Raw genomic sequence first — 21,270 nt, forward strand, 5'->3', positions numbered from 1 at the left:
ATTTGAGTCAAAAGCATTTTGAACAATACTATTAAATATTTTCATGACTTAATGACAAGGAGCCATTAACATCATCATTTTATCCTCCAGGGTTTCCGTGGAGACGCCATCAACATTCCAGTGCTCCAAAAGGACACGGACGGACTTTGCTGTCTGTCTCAGGCCGCCCTCTGTCTTTTCGAAGAGGTATAAGATTCGGTCTTTTTAAGCCAAAGTTTTTCAGGAGCTCACTCTCTCCCTGTCTTTTGCAGATCTGTAACCTGGCATCCTTCTGCCTGTGCTCCTGCAGCGCCGACTCAGACGCTGCCGGCTCCAGCAGCGAAGCCGTCCTGGTGTATGTGTGGGGCAGCAACAGCAGTCATCAGCTGGCAGAAGGAACGCTGGAGAAAATCTTGCTCCCCAAACCCACACAGGGCTTCAGCGACGCTCAAATGGTGTGTGTCTTGGAGCACAATAACAAAACGTGTCTAAATTATCAGATGGCGAGAATACGTAGAACAAAGCAGTCTAGCGCTCTGCACTTCTTTCAGATCGAAGCCGGCCAGTACTGTACCTTTTCCGTGTCGGCTGACGGCGCCGTAAAGGCGTGCGGTAAAGGCAGCTACGGCCGCCTGGGCCTGGGTGACTCCAACAACCAGTCCATGCCCAAAAAACTGGTGCTGGAGCCTCATAGGAACATGAAGAAGGTATCCTCCTCCAAGGGATCAGACGGTCACACTTTGGCCATCACCGTGGAGGGAGAGGTAAGAGAATAATCTCTCATATTGAGATGAAAGAGCTTGGCCATTTTATATCTGTAATTACACTTACAATTACAAAAGCACATTACAAAGGTAGCAAATATTTTTTTTTTTGCAATACATTGCTATTTTCTTCATTAAAAATGGCCTTTTGGAGGGGGTCGGGTGGGTGGAACGGATTAATGGCATTTCAATTCATCTCATTGGCGAAGATTGATTTGGCATTCAAAAATTGAGTTACAAACTTCGTCACGGGATGATTTATCATTGCAAGTCAAGGTACCACTGCATGTGAATTTGTAATATTCTCTCGGTAGAATTCGCTTCATCCCGGCTTCAGTTTCCCTCTATCAATCATCTGATTTTCAAAATGTCTTTTAGGTGTTCAGCTGGGGTGATGGAGAATATGGGAAACTGGGTCACAGCAACAGTGCTACGCAGAAATACCCCAAAATCATCCAAGGACCGCTGTCAGGCAAAGTGAGAAAGTGTGCTTTCTGGATAAATGGGTCAAGGAGACATTTTGACATGCGATTTTGCCGTCTCTCTTCCAGGTTGTCGTGTGTGTGTCTGCTGGCTACAGGCACAGTGCCGCCGTAACCAATGACGGCGAGCTTTACACATGGGGCGAAGGGGACTTTGGGAGACTCGGTGCGAGACTTTATTTTTTTTGCAACTCTCGTAGCATCTTAGCAATCATCCGCTCTCTTTTCCGCTTTTATCACGCAGGCCATAGTGACAGTCAGAGCCGTAACACGCCCACACTGGTGAAGGACATCAGCGGCGTGGGGCAGGTGGCGTGCGGCAGCTCGCACACCATCGCCGTGGCTCAGGACGGACGCGCTGTGTGGTCCTTCGGAGGAGGCGACAACGGTATGCTCGTCACCATTACCGCATCTGGAGTCGTTGCCGTGGCGTTTGTGCCCTAACGTAGCTGCCGCCCTTTAGGTAAACTCGGCCACGGCGACACGAACCGAGTATATCGGCCAAAGATCATCGAAGGCCTGCACGGGTGCATCATCAGGAAAGTGTGCGCTGGCAGTCAGTCATCTCTGGCACTCACCTCTGCGGGACAGGTGAGAATCTGTTTTGGACATGGTTGAATCGGTGAGAGGAATGTTCTGATCTCTTGACAAAAACTAAAATGGCAGGTTGAAACCGAAGCTTTTACTGGTATTACGACTACAGCCAGATGCTAGAATGATCACCTCTGTGTGATTCATCCAAGGTGTTCGCGTGGGGCTGCGGCTCGTGTCTAGGGTGCGGGTCATCCGAGACTACCTCCCTCAGACCCCGATTCATAGAGGAGCTGAGCATCACCAAGATCATCGACATCTCATGCGGGGACAGCCACTGCCTGGCACTGTCGCACGGTACGATAAAGACTGACCCGAGTTTCTTTTAATGCATTTCTCATCTAATGAGTGTCTGCTATTGCGTTGTATGCAGAGAACGAAGTTTATGCCTGGGGCAACAACACCATGGGCCAGTGTGGGCAAGGCCACACCTCCACGCCCATTACCAAACCCAAGAAAGTGCTTGGCCTGGAGGGGGTGTCCATTCAGCAGATCACGGCGGGAACTTCCCACAGCTTGGCTTGGACTGCGGTACCAACTGACAGGTAAGACTTTCTTAAGTCTTACTTAAGTCTTAATAGGTATGTGTAACGTGGGTGGTTGTGTTTCTTTTGCCAGGCAACTAGTGGCATGGCACAGGCCTTTCTGTGTGGACCTGGAGGAGAGTACCTTTACTTACCTGCGCGGTTTCCTCGAAAGCTACTGCGATGGCATCGGGGACGACGACGCCCCTCCGGCGCCATTCTTATCCAAGCGGTATGTGGATGGTAATGTAGGAATTGATTGGTAAAAATTGTGTCAATGGTTTGGAATTGAAGGAGTGCGGATGCGCTGTCAACATACAGTGGACCGACGAGGGTTATAGTAGTTTTGGAATTTTCATGAGGGTTAGGTTTTAGTTGTTTTTGAATTTTCACGACAACAACTTCCAGACAACCGTTTTAATGTCCTTCTGCCTAATACCGAAATAAATCTAAATCTAAATCTAAATCTACGGCAAAGGCTCTTGTATTATTATTAATTGGCATAGTCAAAAACGAAGGACATTTTTGCGATTAGTTCTGCAAAAGTAAACATTTGTCACATAAGCAGCACACTCTGTACTGTTACCCCAGGGAGCATCATCAGTTCATTTTGCTGTGCATGAAACTGCTCTCCATCCATCTGTCGTTGGCTCATGCCGGGGGGACCGGTGCTATGGTGTTGGGGGCTCAGGGCAGGCCCCTGCGGAACCTACTCTTCAGACTCATAGACACCAAGATGCCTGACTCCATACAGCAGGTACCCTTGCTTGTCATGATGTCATCAAATGAACGTAGGGCGGACAAGTCTCTGCATTTGTCTTTGTGTCTGTGAGTGCAGGCGGTCATGAACACGCTCTCCATCGGCGCCTCGCTGCTTCTGCCTCCGCTGAGGGAACGGACAGAGCTGCTCCTCTCCCTCCTACCTCAGGGTCCGCAGAGTCTAAATGTTCTCTCCAAAGGACAAGTAAGTGCAATCGTGCACTGTATGATTAAAAAAAATATTGGCACAAGTAGTTACACACACGTTAAAATTGTTTGTGTGGATTTCCTAGCGCCTGCAGTTGGACATGGTCCTCAGCAGCCTCCAAGACCAGAGTCACATGGCATCCTTGCTAGGTTACAGCAATTTCGGGGACGTGGCGAACCTCGTGCCACCTCTGACGCCCACCCCATCTGCCCGACCGCCCTCCTCCTCCTCCGCCTCATCCGAAGCGTATGACCCTTTCCACTTAGCAGAGGTGCTTCTCAGAACCCTTCTGCTGAGTATTGGCTTTTACACGGTATGAACAAACACTGTTCCCCTTTGAAAGCAATGCGGCTTGTGGATTTCTGCGTCTCACTGCAGTGTTGTGCGTGTTCATATAGGAGCGAGCATTTGGGGAATTAGAGAAAAACAGTGATAAGCTGCTATCGAGTGATAGTCAACGAGAGTCTGAGCCTCCCTCGCACTTTCACCAGCTTCTCTCTGGACTTCACAAACACATGCTTGCCCATTGCTACATTCACTACAGCCCCGAGGTACTGTGGATGTTTTGTCTCTTCTCCCCTCTAATAGATGAACAAAAATCATCATCCCATGATTTCACAGTTGTTCCACAGAGGAAATTCTTACTCTCTTTAGATATTCACTGTAAAATCGCACTGTTCAACCCAAGAGTTGGCTTGATGAATCAGCAACATTGACATCCGCTATTCTCACTTCCTTTCAGGACGACAGCAGTGTCAAATTACTTGGTGAGCATCTTCACTTGATGTTCTCATGCGCCGCGGAGACGCTGAGGAGATCAACGAAGCTGTTGAAGGACAGCTTCATCGACACGCAGATCATGAAGAAGCTGCACGGTAAGGACACGCCTGAAGTCATTTGGAGGAGATCCATCCATCCATCATCTAAACCACATATCCACATTTGGGTGTGTCGGGCATCTGAACCAAGTGGAATATCCAATTTAATTTAAAGGGTGCATTGTGTGCTTTTTTTGTCTTCATAAAGCTTTCTGATATTTTTGTTAATATTCTATAAAGTGGCCTCTTGGTGGATCTCTCTTTTGGTCCATTCTTATTCCACCTTTCCCGCTTCTCTGTTGTCCAGTGGTGTTGTACAACTCCATGGCAGGCAGCCTGCTGTGTCAGGTCATGTACTCGCTTCTGCTGCTACCCCTCAGCACGGTCCAGCCTCTGCTTGGCCATTTGCTGGACTTGCTGGAGGACCTGGACAGTTTCAACCAGTTGCTGCCGGAGACGAGCCTGCTTGAGCAACAGGAGCTGCAGGCAGAGGACTCGACACTCCCCTCAGGTCTGTTGTGTTTGCGCTAAGAATTATCACCCATGCTGACTAGTGACATAATCACCTGGATAAAAAAAAAAAAAAGAACTTCAGGAGGAAGCAGAGGAGTGCGATTGGCTTTGGCTGTTGGATCTGGAGCGCTCTGTTGCACTAGCAGTTGGACGCTGCCTTGGCGGGATGATGCAAGGCCTGCCGCCCTCCCCCCAGGAAAGAACCTCCGAGTTCTGGCTATCCAATGTGCTCCTCCGCAACGGCCTTGAGATGGACTATGAGGAGCTTGGTAAGATAAATATTCAATGCATCCCCTTTTCCGACTTACATATTTGTCTGAGTAGCTCAAAAAGGATGGATCTTCTTACGGTAATTTTTATTCCATGAATGCAATATTGTCCTCCAGACTCGTGCATGGCATGGCTGACTGAGGCAGTGCTGTTGGGCGGAAGCGATTCAAGGCTGTCCGAGCTGGGCCTGAACCAGGAATCTCTGATGTTACTCGAGGTGGCGCTGGGATCCACCAGAGGACCCGCTGGGTGCCTACTGCAGAAGATGGAGGACTACGCTCTTGGCAGAGGTACGTTGTTGTTTGATTGTCATTTTTTCCTGACCTTGTGGCGATTATGCATATGGGGGGACACTTCCACAACGTCACACGTAATTTGAGGTATAACTAATTTCAGCACCCTAATTTCAATTCAAAACAGTTGTAGTCAATCACTTTCATGCCATCTAAGGGGTACCCTGGTATCTGTTTAAAAAAATGCAAACTGGTCTTTGTTGCTGTGACAGCAGAGTGGGAGACTGGAGGATCTTCATGCGACAGTTTGCTGGAGGCCGTTTGTCGTTGCAGCTTGGCAGCAATTCTGAAACACACAGGGATACCGGATAAAGCCTGCTGGCAGGCCAGGTCGGGAACACAATGTCCTCTGTATATTTCGTTTTATTGTATTTTATTTGAAATTGTCTAGATCATTTTTTATGGTTTTTGTTACCGTCTCATATGTAGTACTTAAGTCACGGCAGCAAATGTGTTTCTGATTCAAAACTGTATGCTTCTGACCACAGAAAGGTTTTTCTCTTTAGTTTAAAATGGCTTTCCTTGTGTGTGTGTGTATTTATTGCAAAACATATGTAATGATCTGTTGTTTTTCAGATATGAGCCCTGCAAGAAGCTGTTAGATGTCTTTGAAAGCGTCTCTAAAATCAGAATATCGCTGTTGGCTCACAAAAACTCTCCAAGGACCTCGCAGGTGCTCGCTGCTGCCAAACAGGTACCACCACTTGGATGAAGACCCTATATTGAATGAATACATATAATGTTGTTGTTCTGGGTGTTGGCAGACCTCTCAGTGTCAGAGTCCTGCGTCAGAGGAGCCAGGAGCTCCTGTTGTGAAAGAACGCGAGCGGTTGTCTGTAGGTCAATGCAGCCGGGAAGTGCAGGTGCCGCCACCCCCCGAAGCCAACCACAACCAGGACCATGACAACGCGGTGGAGGAATCGTTGAGCAGTAATCGCATCGATCTTACAGGTTAGAGAAACGGATCTTAGACCCCCCCCATGACATTCAACCGTATCCGCTTGCATTCCCATTACTTGTACAACGTTTGACTGATATTATTTGAAGGGTTTTAGATTTAATCGCAACAACATTCCTGTCTGTACAGAAGTCCTGGAGTCCTTCATGGCAACACGCGAGGCCATGCAGGTACAACAGAACATGACTGTGTACGAGTCCTTTGGGACCTCTGTGGAGAGCCCGGTCAGCCCCCACAGAGACCATGATCCCAGACAGCAGTGGAAGAACCGGAGAGAGTTAGAGGAGGACAGCTTGCCTTTCCCCGCCGCCTGCCGTCTACTCGTCCGCCGCTGCCTCTTCCTGCTACTGGGGGTCCACCCTGCCTGGGCAGAACCCACTGAGAGGGAAGACAGTCAGGCATCCAACGCTAGCACAAGGTAAAAATCTGCGTTCGTTTTTAAAAAATGCTGTTTTCTAACGGTATGTTCCCATGAATCAACATTCCAGGACAGCTCCACAATCCTTTGGTCTCAGACAGCAGGTAAATGTCTTTATTTTTAAATTCAATTATCATTTGACTTCTCTTATTACACCTCATATTTTTCATTCAGTCTGACCAATCAAAAACCTCCTTGGGATCATACAAGAATAAAATGGGTAAGCATGTTTTAATCCATACTCGTTAATTTGATAGCTAGCATGTATCGCTAGCGCCATACACCAAAAATATCATCTAAAAAGTGTTTTTTTTTTCCATCCAAGATTTGCCTCTCTGCTCTTTGGACATCATGAGAGATGCTTGGGATCGACTGCGTCAGTGCATCAGCCCATCTTCCCCGGCCACTGCCAATTTGGGCGACAACACCCAGCTGATCCTGGACCAAGCGCTCCGGTTTGTGTGCGGCAACATGCTCCAGTTCACAGTGCCCAACCAGGCTTTCCTTGAAGCTGATCCCAAAGCTATAGCCCTTGCGATCCTCCAGCAACAACAGAGGGCTGAGGTATGTAGAGCAGATTGATGAAAAGGTTTGCCTACTGATGCCACAAAATGGGAGCAAAGTACAACTTTTTTTAAGAGTAGAAAAGGCTAACTAAGAGAAGCTCTTGACTTAGCTCAATCTCTGTGTGTCTGCTTTGGTCAGATGCGCTTGGAGGCCTTCCGTCAGATGTCATCTTTCCTGTCCAAAATGGAGGAGAAGAGCTGTTCTCCGCACTGTCCCACCTTGTTGCAGTCGGTGCAGCTCCAGTTCCTGTCCGGCTGCTTTGCCTTGGGAACGCTAATCATGGGCTCCCACGCGGGGGCTCATTATGAAATGCGCCATTACACGGTGTGTACCTTTGTGACGATCACAATAAAGTCACCATTGTTTCCAAGCCATGACTGCATTAATATTTAATGCATTTTCTCCATCCAGGCTGGCACCCAGTCGGCTGCTATTGACAAGCAAAGGGAGTTGCAATCTGCAGCACATGCTTTCTACCAGCAAGTGTTGCATGTCCTCAGACAAAGGGTCCTGCATGAAAGAAAACATCCAGGTTTGTGACCTCCACCAGTAAAAGGGAAGTCAACCCCCAAATCTTCTTAACTAGAATAAATTCAACTTGAGTAAGGTCACCTCAAATTAATGCCTCATTGATTTAAAAAAAACTGTTTATCCGAGTCACGATGCTGGTTATTATCCCACAAAACCTCCAGACCATTAAGAAAATCTCAAATAATCTGTAAGCCATCAATTGAAATCAATATTTCTAAAAAACTAGCATTGCACTAGATTACAGACATTTATGTAGCAGTTTGACCCTTGGCGGAGGCCTGAAACTGCGAGTGTGCTTTTTTATGTGTAATATTTGTGTTTATTATTTTTCCTCTGCAGTAATTTTGTCATCATCCGTTCTCAGGTTCGTGCCAACACCTCCTGCTGGCCACCATGTTTGCACTAAACTTTAGCTACCAGCCGGTGGACCTGGTGCTAGTGGTCAAACGCGGCATCCTGGACCTGCTCTGCATGCTGACTGACAACAGTTGCGCCCTCATGAACCAGGGCTGGCTCGCCATCTCCACGTCAGGATGTCCACTGCTGAGTGGCGCTGTCAAGCTCGCGTGTACGCGTCTGCTGCAGATCCTTACAGTCACTTCCAGGTAAGTCTTAAAATTTCCCTTGAGGAAGGAGCCGAGCGGATGAAAACAGCCATGTGCTTTCAGCTCCTGTGAGGATCTGCTTCCTCTCGAGATTTCCCACTCTCTCATGGAGGTAATGTGTCAGCATCTCCAAAACGTACTGCATGCATTCCATCAGCAGCAAGCGGCAGAGATTGCAAAAGCAGAGACAACAGTAACGGAGGAGGCGGAGGAGGACGGATTGAATTTAAAAGGTGTGGAAAATGGTTTATTACCAATGTACCTATCTTTATCGTGCCAGTTGAGTGGTTAACAAATTAATCAGTCGGTTAATTGATTGTCTAGTTAGCTAGCTAACCATCAAGTAACTTTTTTTTTTCACTCTTCCAGCATCACAAAGCAGCCGAGTGCTTGAATGTCAGCTTGCCGACTTCTTGGTATTCCTCAGGCGGGTGTTGTCTTCACGAGTAATGAAAACACTCTCCTTGTTCATTAAGTGGGTGGACCCGCTCATGGCCATTATTTCTTCCAAGTGCTCTTTAGGTAATTACAAGTGGAAAACAAATTATTTTCTATTACATTTTTCGACTGCAGATAGTTTTATATTAATTTACACTCTTTGCTCGCCAGGATCCCCATGCTTCCAGAATCTTCGCACTAAGCTCTTGGCCTTTCATGTTTTGGAACGACTGTTGCCTGCTTGTTCTGAGCCTGAACATGTTAAGAAGGTAGGCGCTGGGAAATACTGCATTATCCTCGGTTTATCATTGGAATAATGGGATAAGTGCCATAGTGATTTCATATTTCAAACTGGCAAGTAAAGCATATTTATGAATTTAGATTTCATAGCATTCATTAGATGTTTCTTCAATTTGACTGTTGTAATGGGTTTTATTTGCTCTTTTTTTGTAGATTGTCAAACTCCTCTTTGAGCTGATGTCTGTTTACATGTGGGAGGAGCCCCTTGCCGACGTGACACATAAGGATACGACTCGAAAGGATTCCGAGGTGAATCCGTCAAAATTCTGTCGTCAAAAGTATTGTCATCTTTCAACCTTTTAGAAACAATTTGTGACCCCTTAATAATCATTTATCATTGATTACAGGTTCCATTGTTAAATGTACAAATGTACAAATCTGTGCTTTTTGTTTTTTTTTCTTATGGTAGAATTCCGGCAGCATTGACGAATGTATTCCCATCGGAGATTTTTCGTTTGACCCGCATAAGATAACATGCTGCTCCCTGGAGAGTGGGAACATCCTCTCGCATGGCACTGGTGGAAAAGGTTATGGCCTGGCGACAACCGCCATCACCTCCGGATGTTTCATTTGGAAGGTAAACGCACCAACCGTGCCATGAAAAAATATTTGCACCTGTTCTGAATGATGTATTTATTTAGTGTAATCAATATGCAAAATAAATGAGACACAGAGAAGGAGTCAAATACTTTTCCATTGGGCTGTACATTGGAAAAAAACCAAAACATGTTGTGGTTGCTAACTGACTTTTCCCACCTCCCACAGTTCCACATCGCCAAAGAACATCGAGGCAACGAGGGCACCTGCGTGGGCGTGTCACGCTGGCCTGTCCACGATTTCAACCACCACACTACCACTGACATGTGGTTGTATCGCGCCTACAGTGGCAATCTGTACCACAGCGGCGAGCTGGTCCGGACGCTGCCGTCATTCACCCAGGGCGACACCATCACCTGCATTCTGGACATGGAAGCTCACACTGTGTCGTTCGCTAAAAACGACAAGGTCTGCTTGTGGAGTCTTGGTAGCATCACCCCGGTTTATTGGAAAATATTTCCTAATTTCATCCTGTCTGTCTAACGATGCCAGGAGCCAAAGTTAGCGTTTGAAGGCGTGGTTGCCTCCGAGCTGTACCCTTGTGTGTTATTCTACAGCAGCAATCCAGGAGAGAAGGTACCTATAATTTTTACCCACCAGATGACTTAAACCAAGATCCCTAGTCCCTAAGCAGCGATTTTATCCAGGGCTCTTGCCGATCAGCATCAGATTATAGATACGTAAAGCAGACTAACACATTCCTAATAGGTGACGCTGGGGGACCTTCAGATGCGAGGCATGCCCAGTAACTTGGTACCCGGCGAGCCGCTGTGCAGCCCGCAGAGCACTGCCCTCGTTGAGTGCACGGTGCAGCTCCTGCGCCGGCTCCACCAGTGCGATCAGTGGACGCCGCACATCAACCAGTACATCCATGCCAACTTGGAGCTCATTGGACCCATGCTGAAGGAGGACCACATGGGACACTTCGCCCCAGGTCGGTTACAAGCCTAACTCATTGAACCTCTTGGTCTGGTTTAAGAACTTTCATTGTAAGTTTTTTCTCATAGCACTTGCATCTGCTAGCCTCGATCCAACGTTCGAGCAAAAGGACAGTGAAAAAGATCCAACCGAAAACCCTCATCAAAGCCTCTTATCTGAGTCCAAGCTGGTTGCCTTGTGCAACGAAGTATGGCCCGTACTGGCGTTGATCGGAGGCGTGGATGGCGGTCTCCGAGCAGGAGGTTTGTGTATACACAAGCCCAGCGGGCGCAGAGCCGTCCTGCTGGGGGTCCCAAAAGAGAAGAGCTCTCTGGCCAAACTGCAATGGGAGGAGGCCGACCTCTCAATCAGGTATCCCAAATAAAAGTTAAAAATAGGGATGGGCTCAAAAGAAATGTGGCATTTGCCATCAAAAATACTGTAACAAATTGCAGAATTGCAAAATTCGGTCTCCATTTCTTAAGCCCATCTCTAGTATTTGAATATCTTTGCTTAAATGTGTCATCAATTTTTATAACACTTGTCTTGTGACTATTCTATTTAATTCTTTTGTGGTTTTTTTTCCCTCCCCTTGATCTTACTAATTTTCTTCTCCTTCTTCATTCATAAATCTACTAATCCTTCCCGGTGTCGCTCGCTGTCTCTGTGGCTTCTCGCAACCTTTTCCCTGAATAACTAAGCTCCGCAAATTCTTGGTCACCCAGCGACACACCCATCACCTCCCTTGAGGCCTGCGACACGACCTGCTGTGATGTGGCACGACTGGGAGGCCTCAAACCGACGGTGCTGCTGGATTTGATTTACCTGATGGGGTTGCTGGAGGAGCGCGGCTGGCTCGGGACTCGTGCGGCAGCCGCTGGGAAATTGTCACAGGAGAGCCTGGCAGAGGGCGAGCTGCAGTACTGCCCCGATGAGGCAGACGATCTTACATGCTTTACAGAAGAGGACTGGAAGAAGGTTGAAGACGATGGGAAGATGCTACAAATGTCGCAAACCAAAATAAACACCTTTGCCTTGGAGCTCAGAGCCGTTCGAGTCTCCTACCTTCTCACCGGCGCCTTAAAATCCCTCGCTGTCATTTTCAGCTGCGAGAAGTTGTCACATTTGCTCTCCGGGCCCAAGCCGAATTCCACCTTGTCGAGTCCAAGCTCTGACCAGGATAAAGACGAGGGGCGCGGTGGCAGGCAATGGGACGAGAGTGCCGAGCTGAGGTCCGTGCTGCAGTACGTGGTGCAGAGCATGGTCAAGTGGGCGGTCCGACCGTGTCCCATAAAGCAGAGAGTCTCTCTGGCAGACCTGGAAAGGGCTCAAGTCATGATCTACAAAGGCGCACTGAGTGGACTACAGGATAGAGAACGCAAAGGTACTTCCATCCGCTAGGTTGACCTTCTGCAACTTGGGTTTCTCCCACCATAACTTGGCAGCTTTCCTGGGTGAAAATCTGCCATTTTCCAGCAAAAGCCAACGTGAGATATGAGTATTGATCCGTGGCGTATTTTAATGGAAGCATGTCACAGGCATGTTATTGTGGTACAGCTGGGAACTGTTTTAATCAATTGCAAACATAAATAAACACAATACGTCTTGCTGTTCCATTGTAGGAATTGTTTACTTGATTGGCTTCGTCCTTAAGATATGATCCAACAGTTTCAGTGTATTTTAAGTAAACATCATAACCTTGTTTTATTTTGTTTTTTTTCCCCTCCAGAATCAGGCCACAATTTCACTTCTCAGCCCATTTCCAAGTCCTCCAGCTCCGTCTCTTTGTACAGCGTCGGATCGGAAGGCACAGCCATTTTCGGCCAATCCAACCGAGCCTCCGCATCGTCATCGAACACAGAGCTGGCCTCGTCCCTCCCGACCAACATGCAGGCGGATGGTCTTGATCAATTTAACCCTTTTCTACCCATAAGCCTCCTTCAGTGAGTGTTAGGGTTTCGGGATTCAAAGAGTGATGATGTTGTCATTGGATGCAAAAAATAATACATAGGAAAAGAAGTTGCAGAGCAACTCACATTGCGTCGCATACTGTGATCGTGTCAATACAGCAATTACAATTTCTTTTGGCATACACTGAGGGTGCATATTTTTTTGTGGCTAATTTCAGACACATGGTGCTAACGCGCTTCCCCACGCTGACCGGACTGGTTAGCACCCCGCCTGTGGTGCATCCCTGCTTCAGCCTGGCCAGTTCGGCCTCGTGCGATGCCTTCACAGAGCAGCAGACCAGCTTTATGGAACCCGGTCCGTGCAACACCCAGGCGCGAAGCAGCCTGGGTAAGAACAAGCCACTGGTCCTTTCTTCCATTTGTTCTGTTTGAGCGACACTTTTACATGTCAGATCTGTCATTCATGTACACTTATTTCTAATGTTTGTTCCTCAGAAATAGCTTTTTTTTTTGTCACCCACATTTCTGACTTCACACAAATCCCATGAATGCAAGTCGACACAGTTTGTGCTTTTGTATGACACTATTTTAGTGATCACTTTTGTCCGTATTATGTATTATTTCATAAACGCTTCCCTATATTCAACTTTGGTGGTGTTTTTCAGTTTCGTTTTTTTTTGTGTGGGGGTATTTGCACTTTTACTTTTCTCCCTCACCACCAGAGCGGACACAAATGTTTGTCACCAGCCGCTTGCTCGAAATGGGATTCACTATGAGACATATCTACTGCGCCATGGAGGCAGCAGGTACTGCCACTGCTTTGTGTAAGGTGTCACTACGATGTCTGTTTCACATGCTTATCATTGAAAGATTGCCATCTATTTCTAAAATGGAACTTTTGTTTTCTGTTTTTAAAAACAGTCACAAAATGCGGCGAAGCATATTGTCCATACATTCCCAAACTCCATATATATATATATATTTTTTAAATCCACTCTGCTCCCATAGATGTAACGGGTGAGCTGGATTCTCGGACCATTGAGGTGCTGGCCAGCTGGATGCTGGAGCACCCACAAACGGATGAGCAGCAGACCACCGAGTTACTCAGACATGAGGGTGAGCCTGACACGCCTTCCTCTGACGGTCCTGAAACAGTGCAGTGCCCCGAACGCCCCGCGAGTCAACCCACTGAGAGGTCTGTAATTCACGAAACATGATTTCATTATCAATAAAACCGCACTGCCAACTGACTTCAATTTTGACAGCTTGCTGCCCGGTTTGGACTGGATAGAGCGAGAGAACTTTTTAGATGTCCACCTGACAAGGAACAGACCTCCTCCAGCAAGGCGGCGGCGTTCAGGCCCAACTCAGAGGACGTCTTTTCAGAGGGCAGGTCAGAGTTCGACCTTTCTGGTGTGCTGCCTCAGCAGGCTGTTATAAAAATTAAAATCGATCAGGAACATTTAAGGCCCAACATTGAAATCGAAACACAATGCAAGTAGGGGAGAAATGCTCATTGCGAAACCATTTTGAACTACCGTACTTGAGTGAGGCAACAGAAGATGAATTCAGGCGCTCATACTTGGATACCAAAAACTTTTTGTTGATTCCAAATATTGTTTTTACTCTCTGTTTGAATTGAAAGGAATTCCGGTCTCTTCAGATTTGCCGTCACCGAACCCCATCCCACAGCTATACCAACAGAATGCAAGCGATTGGCCCGAATACGTGGAGTTTCACCCCTTTTCCACGGAGGAGTCCGAGCTTGGCTACATGGATGACGTGTATCACGAGGAGACCTACGAAGACCTGCTCACCCCTTTCTTCAGCCTGGAGAGAGATACTCTGCACATAGTGGAGGTGACACATTAATGCACCCTGTTCTCTCTAAGCTGTCAAATCAAACAACTCCCATTTTTTTCTGTTAGAGCGGCGAAGAACACAATCCAATGGTGAAGTGCGAGCTGTGCAACACTCTCACCTTGCAGTTCAACAACCATATCAAGCGCCGTCATCCCGGCTGCGGCCAGAGCGCCGCGCGCAAGGGCTATGACAGCACCGGCTCCTACGTGGACGTCTGGTTCAAAGGGGAGTGCGGCTCCAACTTCCCCTTCTACCTCCTTTGCACTTCCTGCAGGGAAAAGTACCTCGCCGCCAGCGATCCGAGTTGCAGGAGTGAAAGGTACAACAAACCCGCAGGAAATTGCATGCCATCGTCTCCCTCAAAACGTAGAGATTGCAGAAAGTACCAGGCTCCTATTTGTGATGAATTGTTTATTTGAGAGGATCCTTTTTTTTTTTTCAGTGTCAGTAAAGATATACATATATATTTTAATTTATATTTAAACAATAATACTAGATGATGTAGAAGAAAGTCCAGGATTTTGGAGGATTTGCGGTTTTGTCTTGATTTGAGTTGCCAGACACTATTTAGTCGTATGCTAACTTCCTCTGACTTTCCGCTAGAAATTTGATTCTTCCTTCATGAGGCGCCGCCCCTCATTTGAATTACTCATTGTTGTCGCCTCATTTATTTAATTTAGGAAAAAAGGCCTGACGAGTGATCTGATTGGCCGCTTGGACAGCACCTCTGATGGTGAGTAGGGGTACTTTTTACTCACATCGACTCCATTTCGTTTTACGTGAGCAGCGCGCCTCTTTGCTCAGACGACTGGGAAATTAACCATCATGATGAGAGTGACGAAGACAGACTGACAGGACTGGAGGACTTTGGGCTTCTGCTGAGACCGCTCGGCCTGACTGAAAAGAAGCTGGTGCCGGACCCCATCGCTTTCACTGAGCCCGATCCACTGGGGGCTACGGTTTATAGCTCAGCGGACCCCCTGAGGGATGATCCCAAAGGTAGTCTAGTTACCACTGTGATAGTCCTTTTTACTGACTACTAAATTGTAACTTTTTAATGAGTAACGGAGGATAGATTTCAAAACATTTGAGAATGACTAACTCTGCGTAGGTTGGAGTTCACTGCACAGTACTTTTCCAAAAAGAACTCCTTGACCAATATTTTTTTTCTCGCCACTAGGAGACGCTGTGGTGGGAAAGAAAAGCTCCTTGAGTCTCGGGCAGCAGGCCATATCACTTAGGGACTGTCACGACCGACTGAAAGCGCTTAGGAGAGTGACTTCCACAGCTCAGATCTTGCTTGCGTACAGCATGGTGATGCGAGCCCTTTCTCAGACCGCTTGCAGGTAAGTCCAGCAATGTTCTTCTGGTTAAATATGTAGCTATTCCTCATTTCTCCCTTACTAGTCCGTCCAGTGGATTGGAATCCTTGGGTCTGGCAGACATCCGCATCCTTGTGCGTCTGATGACGCTTGCCGCGGCGGGCAGGGCGAACACGTGCGCGGACAGGCAGTCTGGCGGCATGGGGCCAACCTCCGAACGCGGCAACTCCGGCTGCCTTAGCTTCCTGACGGCAGCTATAGGCACTGTCGTGTCCCACAGCCCCGCCGCTTATAGACAGCTGGTGGAGATATGCACTCAGGTTGGTGTTGCCACACTGGGTTCTTATAGTCAGATTGAGGTGATTGTGTGACATTAACCGTATACAGTTATTTTTTTTATTTCATATTGTTCTTCCCATTACAACATATTAAATAATGTATCGGTACAGTATACTTATTTGACATGTTGCCAGTCCATAATCTATTGTTTATATTGTGAACGGTTCATTGATTATTAATTGTTTATGTTTCCAAATACCCTCCAATGCTCTTGTAGGATCTGATGGCAGCGGCTACAGGAGTGCATATTTCCAGGAGTGATGTGCAGCAGCAACCGTGTCTCACAGTCAGTTTGGTGTCGACTGTGACCCAGCAGCAGAAGCAGGCGAGGGACTGCAGCGAGCACCTGGCATCCTTTCTGGTCACGCAGAGCCTTGTGGCTTTGCTCACACAGAAGGGCGCTCACTGCTACGGTGCCGACAAGGCCGAACACGAGACTCACGGTAAGTCATTTCAACAGATGAATGGTAGTGTGGCTTGCGAGCGCTCGACTCTCTAGGTTTTCGATTCACTAGCCGCCGTGAGGGCATTTCTTTTTTGTTTGTGTGTTTTACAGCAGTAGTTATAAGCCACATAGAGAGAGCATATTTTGTATTCTTCGAAAAATGTTTATGTATTTTATAAATCCCAAGCATGACCACCCCCCGTCACTCCCTGAATTTGACACCTCACACAAGGGGACTTTCCAAATTTTAAACTGGTATCTTCGACAAATGGGTGACGCTATATCACACGTCCTCTAAATCTGGGCCCAGCATAGCATCAGATCATTAAGACACACAACGTTATTGAGGACAAGCATTTTAGAAAATAGATATATGGATGAATTAGGACAAACACAATGAAATTAAATACGTGAATCTTTCCAACCAAGATGCAGGACATCAGGGGCTGTCTGCCACCTGCCCCTCCGCCCACCGCGGCACAAGAGTGGGTCCTCTCGAGCTGGCCAACGCTCTGGCAGCGTGCGTCCTGTCTGCCATGCTGAGCAGCCAACACCGCCAGTGGGCGGCGCTGCGGCTGGTGCAGGCTTTGGCTACAACCGGGCGAGACGGACCCGCACGAGCCCAGACCTACAGCGATCTCGTTGGCGATCTACGCAAATGTCCCGTTAGGAGGCTCGAAGGACATTATAATAAGGTGTGTGTGTGTGTGTTTGTATGTGTATCCGGGAGCGTTGAAATGAGTGAATAATGGCTGTTACTTTTTTGGTGTTGTTTAGGTGGCCACTTGTTTGTGGAACAATGAGCAGAGTCTGCTGGCTACTTGCTCCCAGGATAAAGTGGTGCAGCTGTGGAGCATCAGTGAGAACAACGCCCAGTTGCATACCACCTTCTCCTGCATCACCAGGTCATAGAAGTTGCACTTGAAATGAACTGCATTTTTAAACACTTTATATTGCTACTTTGCATGTTTGTGTTTCTGTTCGAAATTTATATTTTACAGTGGTGTATTTTTTTTTCTTCCATCATTGGTAGTGTTCGGTGGTGGTATCACACACACACACACAAAAAGACTTTATTCTCCTTGGCCTTCTTTTCTGCAGTAAAACAGACAGAACGAGTTCAGAGCGGGCAGGCAGATGTCATCACGTGTCATCGCCTGTGTACTGGAGCACAGGCGGAGACTTCCTGGCAGCCCCAGAGAACAAACACATCACCATCATGAACATCAGAGGTAAACATATCAATGCCGGAGCCTCGTTTGTCCCCTCAACAGTAACAAATTATAAACAAAGGTTGATTAAGATGCAGGATCATAGACAACCAAAGTGCATTCTGAACATAACAATCCGTTTGGGATACTTCGGTCAGCTGTTGCCTTGTATGTCCTTCTGACTGTCTCCAGGCTCTCACTGTCACACGGAGGCTCAGGCATCTCGGGTCACGGCGCTGTGTTGGGCCGCAGCATTTAGCTTATGGCTTCTCGATCAGCCCGAAGCTTACAAAATCCGACCCACCGAGAGCTTGCTGGTGGGTCGGTTGGACGGCTCTGTCTGCTGGCTGCGTGTCACCATGCAGGAGCTCGACTTGCTCGTGAAGACCACAGAGCTCACCCACTGCTACAGGATGGAGGGTGAGGCGACACGACCATGAAATTTTTATGTACAGTGTTCCCCCCTTCTCATATTTATTCCGCCAAAATTCTGTGTATATCTTGACATGTCAATTTCCTACAATATATTTAACGGGGCATTCCTGTCCTCCTGTCTTTTCTAGCTCCGCAGTGTGTGGCCTGGCACAGTGAAGAAAAGCCATTTGCAGTAGGATACCAAAGTGGAAAAGTTCTTTTGGCGACTACCGAGACCTATGAGAATGAGCCATTGGTGTTGTTGTCCATCTACCAGGTGTGGTTACAGGAATATAATTTACCTGTATAGGTGGGAAACATAGAAATTGGATTCATGCCCCAACCCTACTTCAAAGTTTAAAAAAAATGTAATTGTCTTATCTCATCTCAAGTTAAATTGTACTGTCCATGTAGGACGGTGTGACTTCCCTCAAGTGGGATCCGACGGGGCATCTGCTGCTCTGTCTAGGAAGATCCGAGGTGCTGAAGATCCTGGGACGCTCGGGGGGCGCCTGGGTGACCTTCCACTCCCTCGCGCATTCCAGCATGGTCAACGTGGCTGAGTGGTGCCCGCTCGCCGGCCGAGCCCCGGACCCCATGCTCATGATCGCGGCGTGAGTTTCATGTTCTTGAGTCTTAAAATGTGCTGACCAAAGTGTAAATATTCGCTCCAGTGGGTTTAATTTTGGAGTCTTACCACATTTAAAATATTTAAGATGATCTCAGTTTTGTAACCGTAACGCTTCTTTTTCCAGAGGTTGTCAGAATGGCTCTGTGCATGTGTGGACGTTGCCACAAGGGAGTGCTGCTGTGCCTCTGCCAGCCACGCTGAACAGATCTTCGATTGAGCATAGAAGCGCCAATGTCATGGTATATTTAGCCTCTTCTTCTTTTTTTTTTTTTGGCAGTATATAAATAATATGTAATATCGGGACTTTGACAGCAAGGTTGTTGTGTTTCAGGAGAGTGCAAAGTGTGTGTTTGTCCTCCTCGGTCACATCACAGCGGTGAAGTCGCTCTCGTTTTGCTCCAGCGGTCTGGCTCTGGTTTCTGGAGGGATAGGGGGGCTACTCAACATCTGGTCCTTACAGGTCGGAGAGTTTGAGTCGCCGCTGCAGTTAAACACGGCATATACAATAAACCCAAGTTGTTTTTTTTTTGCGTGTTGCTTGTTTTCTTCAACTTTTTTCTCTCCAAGTGGAATTTCACTGTAGTTCTCGTAACATTCCTATCCATGTTTTTGCAGGATGGTTCAGTGTTACAGACTGTTACAGGCTTGGGATCAGTCGTCAGTACAACGTGGATCCCCAAAATGGGCGTTGTCGCCTGTTTCGGGAGGTCGAAGGTAATTTTTGACTCATAAAATTTGATGTAAGCATCACAGTGAGCTAGTGGTTAGCATGTTTGTCTCACAGTTGCGAGTTTAATTATTACAAGTTCCATCGGAGATAATTATTGCTTAACTTGTCAGTTGCATTTGTTCCCCGCCCAGGATGTCTTGTTGATCTGCTGCACCCCTGACTGGATCACTCAGAATCACGTGCTGGCTTCCTGCCGCATGGTCCTTCGAAGCCAGGGCATCCTGGGTCTTCATCGGGCACCTTGTTTCGCAGTACTGCTGGAGAGGCTGCCGCTTTTGCTGCAAGAGCAGTATGCCTACGAGCGGGCCCACGTGGTCGCCGGTGACCAGTTAGTCCACAGTGCCTTCCTGCAGAGCCTGGCCTGCCTCGCTGTCGGTCTATCCATCGAGGAGCACTTGTGCCATTACCCGTGCCCGCCTCATCACGCCAACCCCGATGACCAATCTTGCCCGGCCGAGTGGAGCTGGCTGGCCACCTACGCCACGACCGTGCGCAGTGCCGAGGCTATCGCCAGCGGCATTGTCTTCCCAGAGTCCTTTGCGGTTCGAGAATTTGAAGAGGGGGATGAGGATGAAATCTCAAAGGCCCTGGTAGGCCACAATTCATCTTATGACATGCAGATGATAATCTCAATGAGTGGGTCATTTCAAATTGCTGTTGATGTCATTCTTGTGTTTCATAGGACAACAGTAAATGGAGTTTCAGGATGGATGAACAGCTGATGTCCTGGGCAACCACCCTACCAGAGGTAATTGCATAACTTCTTACCTCTTACCGGTCGAATAGAATTGGTTCATCTTAGGTACAGGTTCATCTGGGTTCATGTTTCTACTCCTCTCCCTCCATGGGGAATAGTGTCAGATGTGGAATGGATAGTTGTCAAGGCTGTCATGTTTTTAAAGCCAATAGAGCCGAGTTCACATCCAAGCCGAGGGTACCGCTCCTCTGCTTCTGTGATGAGTCTACTTTGAACTTTGCTGGAAATCTCATGCGCCACTTTTCACAGGACTGGCAAAGAGGGGGCAAGAGTGAGGTGTACCTGTGGGGGAGCGGACGCTATGGACAGTTGGCCGGTATGGGGACCAACCCCATGACGCCTACATTAGCGCCCTCACTGCTTCAGACACAACAGGTTGCGTACCATTTGCAAGACAGACGCCCTTTGATGACTACAGTTTCTAATATTCATATTTTGGCTGCCTTTTAGGTGGTGTGCGGTCAGAATTGTACTTTCCTGGTTCAGTCCAATGGAACTGTGCTGGCTGTTGGGGAAGGACAGTACGGAAGGCTGGGACAAGGAAATTCCGATGATCTATACGTCCCGACTATTATCTGCGCTTTTCAAGGTAAACAAAAAACTTTGACTCTGAATAATATCCAGAATTTCAAAATGTTAGCAGGATCCGAACATGCCGACCAAGCCTCATTTCAAAATAAAATGAAAGTAAATTGAAGTCAAAGAGCGATGTTGAAGTGATACATCGGGACTGAGATGTTATTTGTTGGGGAGGAGTTTGGTTTTTACCTGGGTTCTTGAAGGAACTCACTGACCATTTTTACATGCAGTTGTCTCACTAACCAGCGGAATAAAGTAGTTAGTTTCCTCCTCGATCCAAAAGTTTGGTCCCGTGCTGGATCTGAGTGTGTGTGTGTGTGTGTGCAGGTTATGTGGTGACCCAGCTCGTGACATCCTGCGGCTCAGACGGACACTCCATGGCGCTGACCGAGACGGGGGAGGTGTTCAGTTGGGGGGATGGAGATTTCGGGAAACTAGGACACGGCAACACCGAGAGGCAGAGGAGACCCAAACAAATTGAGGCATTGCAGGGGGAAGACATCGTTCAGGTGAAAAGCTTTTCATTCCCAAAGTTA

General features: G+C 47.6%; 1 protein-coding gene across 7 annotated transcripts in view; it reads left to right on the forward strand.

The window, feature by feature from the left end:
* LOC127591348 (probable E3 ubiquitin-protein ligase HERC1) overlaps positions 1–21,270 on the forward strand; it is a 29,943-nt gene that overhangs the window by 3,916 nt on the left and 4,757 nt on the right. Inside the window, exons 3-66 of one of the 7 annotated variants that reach the window (XM_052051386.1) lie at positions 91–186; positions 252–434; positions 531–743; positions 1,122–1,220; positions 1,295–1,391; positions 1,470–1,613; positions 1,689–1,816; positions 1,969–2,113; positions 2,190–2,361; positions 2,435–2,572; positions 2,932–3,097; positions 3,179–3,304; positions 3,393–3,620; positions 3,706–3,858; positions 4,050–4,182; positions 4,433–4,636; positions 4,713–4,907; positions 5,025–5,198; positions 5,414–5,531; positions 5,778–5,895; positions 5,966–6,152; positions 6,289–6,577; positions 6,648–6,681; positions 6,752–6,797; positions 6,903–7,141; positions 7,283–7,468; positions 7,556–7,676; positions 8,040–8,280; positions 8,344–8,513; positions 8,650–8,802; positions 8,878–8,987; positions 9,172–9,267; positions 9,428–9,595; positions 9,784–10,023; positions 10,108–10,191; positions 10,324–10,549; positions 10,623–10,905; positions 11,235–11,917; positions 12,263–12,476; positions 12,662–12,831; positions 13,166–13,249; positions 13,452–13,638; positions 13,709–13,836; positions 14,089–14,303; positions 14,372–14,625; positions 14,987–15,039; positions 15,111–15,305; positions 15,487–15,652; positions 15,714–15,948; positions 16,185–16,410; positions 16,842–17,107; positions 17,190–17,317; positions 17,514–17,644; positions 17,816–18,043; positions 18,187–18,314; positions 18,452–18,651; positions 18,793–18,907; positions 19,000–19,128; positions 19,284–19,382; positions 19,530–19,988; positions 20,081–20,146; positions 20,405–20,530; positions 20,606–20,744; positions 21,062–21,243. In XM_052051386.1, the coding sequence (XP_051907346.1) occupies positions 91–186; positions 252–434; positions 531–743; positions 1,122–1,220; positions 1,295–1,391; positions 1,470–1,613; positions 1,689–1,816; positions 1,969–2,113; positions 2,190–2,361; positions 2,435–2,572; positions 2,932–3,097; positions 3,179–3,304; positions 3,393–3,620; positions 3,706–3,858; positions 4,050–4,182; positions 4,433–4,636; positions 4,713–4,907; positions 5,025–5,198; positions 5,414–5,531; positions 5,778–5,895; positions 5,966–6,152; positions 6,289–6,577; positions 6,648–6,681; positions 6,752–6,797; positions 6,903–7,141; positions 7,283–7,468; positions 7,556–7,676; positions 8,040–8,280; positions 8,344–8,513; positions 8,650–8,802; positions 8,878–8,987; positions 9,172–9,267; positions 9,428–9,595; positions 9,784–10,023; positions 10,108–10,191; positions 10,324–10,549; positions 10,623–10,905; positions 11,235–11,917; positions 12,263–12,476; positions 12,662–12,831; positions 13,166–13,249; positions 13,452–13,638; positions 13,709–13,836; positions 14,089–14,303; positions 14,372–14,625; positions 14,987–15,039; positions 15,111–15,305; positions 15,487–15,652; positions 15,714–15,948; positions 16,185–16,410; positions 16,842–17,107; positions 17,190–17,317; positions 17,514–17,644; positions 17,816–18,043; positions 18,187–18,314; positions 18,452–18,651; positions 18,793–18,907; positions 19,000–19,128; positions 19,284–19,382; positions 19,530–19,988; positions 20,081–20,146; positions 20,405–20,530; positions 20,606–20,744; positions 21,062–21,243 (11,109 nt within the window). The remainder of the gene's footprint in view (positions 1–90; positions 187–251; positions 435–530; positions 744–1,121; positions 1,221–1,294; positions 1,392–1,469; positions 1,614–1,688; positions 1,817–1,968; positions 2,114–2,189; positions 2,362–2,434; positions 2,573–2,931; positions 3,098–3,178; positions 3,305–3,392; positions 3,621–3,705; positions 3,859–4,049; positions 4,183–4,432; positions 4,637–4,712; positions 4,908–5,024; positions 5,199–5,413; positions 5,532–5,777; positions 5,896–5,965; positions 6,153–6,288; positions 6,578–6,647; positions 6,682–6,751; positions 6,798–6,902; positions 7,142–7,282; positions 7,469–7,555; positions 7,677–8,039; positions 8,281–8,343; positions 8,514–8,649; positions 8,803–8,877; positions 8,988–9,171; positions 9,268–9,427; positions 9,596–9,783; positions 10,024–10,107; positions 10,192–10,323; positions 10,550–10,622; positions 10,906–11,234; positions 11,918–12,262; positions 12,477–12,661; positions 12,832–13,165; positions 13,250–13,451; positions 13,639–13,708; positions 13,837–14,088; positions 14,304–14,371; positions 14,626–14,986; positions 15,040–15,110; positions 15,306–15,486; positions 15,653–15,713; positions 15,949–16,184; positions 16,411–16,841; positions 17,108–17,189; positions 17,318–17,513; positions 17,645–17,815; positions 18,044–18,186; positions 18,315–18,451; positions 18,652–18,792; positions 18,908–18,999; positions 19,129–19,283; positions 19,383–19,529; positions 19,989–20,080; positions 20,147–20,404; positions 20,531–20,605; positions 20,745–21,061; positions 21,244–21,270) is intronic. The other 6 variants (XM_052051389.1, XM_052051390.1, XM_052051388.1 and 3 more) reach the window with 6 other exon arrangements.

This window comes from Hippocampus zosterae, chromosome 18 (genome assembly GCF_025434085.1).
Source record: "Hippocampus zosterae strain Florida chromosome 18, ASM2543408v3, whole genome shotgun sequence".
Classification (NCBI taxonomy): domain Eukaryota; kingdom Metazoa; phylum Chordata; class Actinopteri; order Syngnathiformes; family Syngnathidae; genus Hippocampus; species Hippocampus zosterae.